Below are 8,139 nucleotides of genomic sequence, written 5' to 3' on the forward strand. Positions count from 1 at the left end.
TCTCTTTAGCATAGAGACAAAAACGAATTACAATTTCTAATAGCTCATTGAACATTAAAGAAACAACACTGAGAAGGGGCAGCCAGAGCTAATGAAACGGCATGTGTTTCACTGGATTTAAATGACTTAACATGTATGAGAATCCAAAGGATTATCATGTTTAATGAATGCAGTTGTTTGAGTCAAATCCATCCACAACAGCAGGAAGCATTATGAGTAAGACTTGGGGGGAAAAAGTAATCAAAATGAAGACCAAATATTATCTTAATTAATACCATTTGCATTCATTTCATTTTTTATATGTTGACATGTTTATCTATTATTGTTGCTACTGATCCATAATCCATGTTTTAGCATGGTTTAAGGCTGTGAGCCCATATACAGTCAGTAGCTCACCGTTAGCCAAGCTAAATAATTAAAAACAGAGGTGAAACCTCTTCAAAAGTGTAGCAGCAGGTTTTATTACAGTGTGTTTATAGAAACTCTCAGCTGACTTGGCGTTTATGTTGTTGCTCTGATGGTACGATCAAAAATGAGGTAATGTGTTTTTAAATTGTTCTCTCAAAACTCGCAGAGCAAATCATTTTGCAATGCCATTTCAAGTGGGGTTGTTTTGTAACTTTTTATTCCAAAACAAGTCTTTACTCTGTTTTCTCCATTTGATCTGTGCCAGATGTTGCCCTCATTCACTCCTCCACTGAGGCAGCCAATAAAAAAATTCTGCACACACACCAGAGAAACAGCCTCTGCATTACAAATTTCTCTGTTGGGATTGCAGTTACAGGGTTGGGAAGGTTTGGGGGAAATAATGATGTCAGTCAAAAGTTTGGAAGACTCTCCTTTAGGCCCTTGACCCCTCTCTCAAGACTCTGGAAACATTCTGTCGGTGGAAAGACCACAGCGTGTTTAACCACAACTAAATTTATGCAGTGTCATGCAACGGTTTGCTGGTATCATGCTAACCTTATCAGCATATACACTGCAGGAAGTGTATATACAATTCTGCTTCCAAATATACATCGTCATTTTTGCAATCACACTAAACAGGAAATGAGATTCAGATTATTCAGTTTATTTATGTGTATCGATGAAAATAGCAGGGATTACCGACAAACACCGCACGTCTGCTTTGCTAACTTCCATTTGGCAACACACTGGCAACACTTTCCCTGCTTCAGTGCCCTTAAGTAGTTAGTTGTCTAAAACATTATGGGCGCTAGAGGGCATCACAGTCCACAGATATAAAACCGCGAACACTGGAATGAATAAGCAGTGATTAAATACACCAAGGAAAGCTGTACCTAGTCGTTTTCATTTAAATACTGTCCTTCTACAACCTGGAATCTTGCATAAACCAGAATTAAAAGGACCAAAACTAACTCATATTGATAATATATTGATTTTACCGTTATGCTTATTACAACGGGGATGTAGCTCAGTGGTAGAGCGCATGCTTTGCATGTATGAGGCCCCGGGTTCAATCCCCGGCATCTCCATAGTATTTCATTTTAGGACGTTGCTATGGTCAATGATTTTTTTTCGTTGATTAGAACCGACAAATTCCGAAAATATGCTTTTATGTATTTATCTACAACCCCCCTCTTTACAAAACATGCGTGCAGGAGAAACGGTGAACACCGGAAAGGCTATTCAACCGGAAGTTCATAGTGTGACGGCTCCTGCATTTTTATTCATATTTAGTTTTTATTCCAATGTTCCTAATATTTGCAGTATCATAATGATCACTTAAAAACAGAACGATAGAACTTTGCAATACACAAAAACAGATTCAGTAGTGGCGCGATGTGTATTGTTAACTACACTGTGATCCGCGATGTAAAACGACTGGGGGTATAGCTCAGTGGTAGAGCATTTGACTGCAGATCAAGAGGTCCCCGGTTCAAATCCGGGTGCCCCCTGGGCAAATTCCTTTTCGTTATTCTACACTTTTAAGTATTATAAGGAAACAATACACAAAAGCAAACCAAGTTTATTGAATTATTACCTTTCGTTTTTTAACATATCCTTGTTGCTTACAAAAGATTAAATTACAATGATGTGCTCTTGTAAGCCTCAGATGTGTGACTGCAGGCAGTGTCATGTCACCTGTCCTTCGGACATGACATAAATACATTTGGCGAGCTGATTCTGGCTCTATAGTACCACACGTATGTCATTTCTTATTTGGAATTATTTATTTGCAGGATTATTTTATTTATTGTCAGAGGTCATTATCTAATTTTATCTGAAGCAAATGCAAACATGGGTGTTTCTGCATTTCCATTGATAATAATAAAAAAAGAAGTGAAAATGTACTGAGCTCCAGTGGCCGTAGTAAGAATGTGGGATTGTTTCACTGAATAATGCATGCACAAAAGTGGGGAAATAAAACTTTTGTTTCTTCCTGACAATTAACAGAACTTTAGTGCTATACAACACATATTTACTTTTAGCTGTAGTGGGCTTTTGGTTGAAATTTTATTTGGAGGAGGGTAGTAGAAAATTAGGTATAATTATATATATAATTAGTATATTATATAGAAAATTAATATATCTACCCAGGTTGCTGGAACAGAAAAACACAATATTAGCAGTTAAAAAATATTCAAAAAAATATTTTTGAATGCTTAATATCTATCTAAATTGGAGTTAAGGGCTCATACCACTATAAAAAAAACTTTAAAAACATTTTGACTTGCACTTTAAGTCACTCAACTGTCTAATTTCCACTGCATGTACCAAGCCAGCCAAACCAGTTCAACATTCTACAAGCGCCTCCCAAAATTGAATGCACTTCAGAGAAGCGGTAAGCTAATTTGGTATTTATTATGTTATAAACTGAAAATGGAAAGGTAACTGACAAACATTTCTGCAGCACACACATTCAGTCTCTAAAAACCACGTAATCATACCTTTTTCTCTGTACAACACTCGAAGCAGAAAAGCAACACCAGCTCAAAATGGCTGACAACAGCAAAATATCCCTTATATTTATATATTATCGACATTCAATAAATTAAGACAATGGTATCAACGTATTGTACTCTGTTTTATTTGCACTGCCCAGGTTGTCATAAACTGTGTAGAGTTTGTGTAGAGTTCAAGTTTTCCTCAGTGCTTGGTAGTTCACTCAACATCTGCATTTCAAATGTTCTCCTAACATCATTAATTCATCGTCATCATAATCATCATCATCATCTCCTGTGGTTTCCTTTCCACAAGAATAATGCTCAAATAAACATTATAAGTATGTACTAAAGAAAGTAACATTTGTATATGCTAGTTTGTTAAGTGCAATCCCCATGCAATAGAACATGCAGTTATAGAGAATGCATGGAGACCATATTGACCATGCACTGTGAACTGTATAGTTTGCTGCCTGGCTTTTTTCTAGGAGGCAGTGATAATAATTTGTGATGAACACCTTCCTAATAAACACACGAGTGTGAATACGGTAAATTAAACCATAGCCAACATTTTTTTCTCTGCATGCATCGTGAACACAACCTATATGAACCAAAACAGTCACTTTTAGAAGTTGGCATTGACGTATAAACACAATTAAAGAAATCAGTGGCAATATTGGCTCAAGCACTGGCACATGTACATTTTAAAAGTTCAAATTTGCAAACAATAATCAAAATCCTCAAAACAGGCAATTTGAAAACTATCTGGTACAAAAGCAATCAATAACCAAATCAGACAAACAAAACAAACAAAAATAAAATGAAACACACACGCAGGTAAATCACAGTGCTGTGAGGAGTAAAAAAAGTTTGCGGTGCCGTCAGAGTCCCATTAACAAGGCGACAAAATTAAGAAAATAAACATTGCAAGGCAAATGAGCGATCCCTGTGTCTGCTTCACAAACCTGTGCAAAAAAAAATTCAAGTAGGTCTTTGTACATTCTCTGTGAATTCTGGTGATGAAGTCGAACCAGGCAGTGGTTCCCAATGTGGGGGGCGGGTCTACTTTGGGGGACACATTGTTATTGCAGGGGGAGTGCAGCAGGTTAATTTCATTTCATTTGAATTGTTTTTGTTGTCCCACAATGGGGAAAATGAACAGACTAATTACTTCATTTCCTTTTACTGTGAGAATATCCTTAATTAGGAATTACACTGAACGTGTCGACGGGCTCAACAGTGCTATTTACCAAAAGGTCGGTGCTGCTGAAAAGGTTTGGGAACTACCGATGTAAGGCATTAGTTCTTTAATTGTTAATGGTTATTTTGAATGACAAATTAATCCGTTTTTAATTTTCCAGCAAATTCAAATTTGAAGAAACTAAGTAGTTAAAAAAACCCCATCATCCTGTATGGTGATGGGGAGCGAGGGAGAAAACAAATTAAGGGTTCAGAATATATATTAAAAATATGAATATGAAAAATTAAGTGTACATAATCAAATGTCAGCAACATTCACCAGCTCAGATTTAACAACAACGTACAATGTACAACATAAAATACAAATGTAGCTTTGCAAAACATTTTTACATAACATGTAAAGCAATAACATTTGAAAATACACATAAAAACATGTGTATTTACAAATGTTTACTTTTACCGTTTGCCTGTTTTACAAACGATATCCCTACAAGGTCAGCGTGAAAACACAGTGTTGACATTCAGTTTCCCCTTTCAGCATTTTTAAATGTCTTAAAACAAATATTTTGAAGCCGTTCACCAAATTGCATTTTGAATTTCAAACTCCACAAACATTGCCTGCAAACAATTCCCTTCTCGATAATATCGAACTGACATAAAAAAAAGTCTAAAATATCTCAAGTGTGACCATAGACGTTACAGGAAAACTGGTAAGAAGCCCTGTGTGGTACAAAGCAACACTACTAAAACCAGATGGTGACCATCTCTGAAATTGTCTCTCATTTGTGCCTCTATTATCCTCTATCCCGCATGTACACATCTTATATACTGTACACAGTACAAATACCCCTCAATCCACGTCACATAAGCTAAGCATTCAACGTAGACTCCCACCAAAGGCTAAATTTAAATCTATTCTCAAGTAAATGGTGTGAAAAGGTGACGAATTCATTCGTTCTTGGTCAAGTCTCTTTGACAGATGATAAGAAGAAAAATACATATTCTTAAATCTTCTCCTCCTTAGGGACGGCAGAATAATTGTATGGCACTGACCAATATTGTGAAAGGTGTTGTTCGTGGTTCCTTCAACTCTTTTGCTTCTGTTGTTGTCAGCAACGCAAATAAAAAAAAGGTTGTTGGGCAATAAATATGTAAATAACGGTAAACTTCTTGACAACTTGTGGTTGGGCTAACGGTCCATTATCCCGGGACAAGCTCTTTTGTGAAGTTGTATGGTATTTGTAAGAGGCCATGCACACAGAGTATTGCTAAGACGTCGTGTCATGGCTTAGGGACGACCACTTGAATGGGTGGATCTTAAGTCACTGAACCCACGCTTTATTACCGTTTCCCTTTTTTCACATTCAGGTCAATAATGTCTCGAGTCTCTAATGTGCCACTACTGTAGCAGCTTGAATTCTGAAAGTCCAAACTGCTTATCATTGCGCTAAGAGTGACGTCGTCCCTGCTCTGTTGTGGCGTTCACTGCTTCTTACCGGCAGCCTGCTATCTTTTAGTCTGTCTTTCCGTTCTCCTGAGGAGCGCTGACTTTTTTACTCCGGTGAGCTGAACGCAAAACCTTATAGCAGCCCCGGGTGATCTTATGCATCCACATAATGTTCATGATGTCCAGGCAGATGCTGGAGCAGATCCAAGCTACGCGGCCGCCCCACGGCACGAGGTAAAAGGCCTCCGTGCCATAGACTGCGCACATGCGACTGTAGTAGACCGGCATGACAGCGATGCGGACCATGAAAAAGACTAAAGCCATGGCAACACCGTTTGCCATGTTGGGCCCGGAGGTCTTGGGGTAACCCAGTACCTCAAAGAACCAGCTGGAAGACAATACAAACAACATAAAAATAGAGATGGGAAAAACACCAAGGATCACATGAACATATTTGACACAATTTCAAGTAACAAGAGTCTTTTACGGCTTCAAAAACGTCAATTACTGTGGATGCAGGTTCACTTTTTCTCAAACACACCAGAATTAAACATCTCATTTCACATTGGGATCCTGCAAACCACAGTTCAGATAATTAAAGTAACTAGAACAAATGCTGTAATCATCAGCCTACATCCTTAAATCAGGTCAGGGAATTAGTATGAAGGTACGTACCGCTGGTTCACGCAAGGTGTAGAAAACTCAGCGAGCAGACGGAAGTTAGCAAAATAAGGCAACATTCCTTGGCCCTGGAAGAGCAATGCAACAAGAAAAAGACAAGAAAAAATATAGAGAGGGACATGAACAAGACAGAGTTGTTGGAATCAGCAGGCATAATAGACACATGCCCACTGCTCAATGGGAATGAACACACAAACACCACAGGTCATTAGAATAATAACAGAAAAAACATAAACATTTCCTTCTTGACTGTAAACATCCACATATTTCATATTTTGAGGGATTACGAGGGAGAAAACTCCCAAACAAGAGCACAATACATTTAGGCTGCTCTATGCAGTCTAAATAAAGGCTTCTCTCGGTCAGAATGCATAATTATTCCTTTAAATTCTCAAGCTAAATTTAGACACTCATCTCAAATAAACCCTTTAAACAGATAAATCTCTTAACTTTCGTAGAAGATATTTTTAACCATCTTGTTTTCCGTAAATGACAAATTTGCAGCAATTGTCACAAAAACACTTTCACTGTATAATCCTGAAATAATGAGCCATCATTTACTAGAAGTATAATACAAAACAACAACATGTGACCCAAAATAATTACTAATTGTAAACTAGTGCAACAGCAACTAAACTTACTTTCTCTGGAGTATTCTGATTGACTGCACTGTTTGTTTTTAATTATTACCATGCTCAAAATATCATTACAAATGCTATGCAAAATGAATGGGTTATTAAAAAAAAACACGCAAAGTGCATGACTACCTGAGTCAAAAAACACAAGATGAGCTGAGACATTACAATATTTCTGTTTGCCTCTTGTCACTTTTGTTTGTCTGGTTCATGCTTTACACTAATCAGAAACATACAATACTAATCACAGAATCACCGTGGCAGTCACACACGCACGACTGTTACAACATTGAAACTGTAGCCCAGAGCTAAGCCTGCACAGCCATCTTTTTCATAGTACCATGTAGTACTGTCTATGCCACAAGGAGTCCAAACACTACATACTTATAAATAACTTTCAACCATCTAAAAATCAAGTCTTTAACGAGCTTCTGCTAGACATTGTCTTTTTCCGTCTCAAATCCTTTAACACATGTAGCACATGTACAAAAACACATACTTTTCATCACCCCAAAACATTTTTACACATCAAGTCATTGAACAAATAAAACATATTGCATCACAGGCTTGGATACAGATACAATACAACCATTCATCATTCAGCCAGCCACTATTTAACAGCGCCATTAAAAGCCATGCATTGTGAAAGGTAAAACGTCCAATTGTCACAGACACATAAAAGATTGTGGCCATCCATTATTTTATAGTCTAAAATACATTTGTAACCATTTTAACCAAACGATTGAGGCTAAACAGCTACTGCAGTGGCCCTTTGATAAGGTTAGAAAAGACTTGAGCAAATAGTTGCTTCATTTAACATCATTTTTCAGACATTACATCCGCATTCAGGGTCATGACAACGGAAGCTGTCATAGTGAAGCTGACTGTACCTGACACAAGAACTGTTAGGTTTCAAATGAAAAAAACAAAACAAAAGCTATGTTAGTTTTGTTTTCCAAGCTACTTCGCGTTAAAAAGTGCTGATATTTCGCTGGTACCGTTTGTTTTTCAAACCCAAAAAGTGTCACACCATTCACTTCTAATTGAATATGTATTAAAAAAAGTTACTCTGATTGTGACATGATTGTTTTTTTAAAGCAAATCATGCCACATAATGAAGACTTACCGTCGGGGCTGAAACAAAAGCTGGCCATCGAAACATACTTACTATGACTTATGAACAGGGTTCAAGTGCATTTCAGGTTTTATTTTACTCCTGAGAAAATGTGTTTCACCTAGCAAAGAAGCATGCTAGTACCGCTAGGAACTG

The 8,139-nt window shown here is 37.4% G+C and overlaps 1 protein-coding gene and 2 non-coding genes across 4 annotated transcripts in view; 2 read left to right on the forward strand and 1 right to left on the reverse strand.

The window, feature by feature from the left end:
• Window positions 1-1,424: 1,424 nt before the first annotated feature.
• On the forward strand, window positions 1,425-1,496 carry trnaa-ugc (transfer RNA alanine (anticodon UGC)). The gene has a single exon. It is a non-coding gene; the product is annotated as a tRNA-Ala (tRNA).
• A 351-nt stretch (window positions 1,497-1,847) lies between these two features.
• trnac-gca (transfer RNA cysteine (anticodon GCA)) lies at window positions 1,848-1,919 on the forward strand. Its single transcript has one exon. It is a non-coding gene; the product is annotated as a tRNA-Cys (tRNA).
• A 1,109-nt stretch (window positions 1,920-3,028) lies between these two features.
• The window catches only part of tlcd4a (TLC domain containing 4a), a 13,685-nt gene continuing 8,574 nt past the window's right edge, over window positions 3,029-8,139 (reverse strand). For both annotated transcript variants that reach the window (XM_008307537.3, XM_008307536.3), the window contains exons 6-7: window positions 6,229-6,302; window positions 3,029-5,941 (exon numbers count right to left, since the gene is read on the reverse strand). In XM_008307537.3, the coding sequence (XP_008305759.1) occupies window positions 5,620-5,941; window positions 6,229-6,302 (396 nt within the window). In that variant the 3' untranslated portion in view covers window positions 3,029-5,619. The remainder of the gene's footprint in view (window positions 5,942-6,228; window positions 6,303-8,139) is intronic.

The sequence above is a fragment of the Cynoglossus semilaevis genome, chromosome 3 (assembly GCF_000523025.1).
Source record: "Cynoglossus semilaevis isolate Cse_v1.0 chromosome 3, Cse_v1.0, whole genome shotgun sequence".
NCBI lineage: Eukaryota > Metazoa > Chordata > Actinopteri > Pleuronectiformes > Cynoglossidae > Cynoglossus > Cynoglossus semilaevis.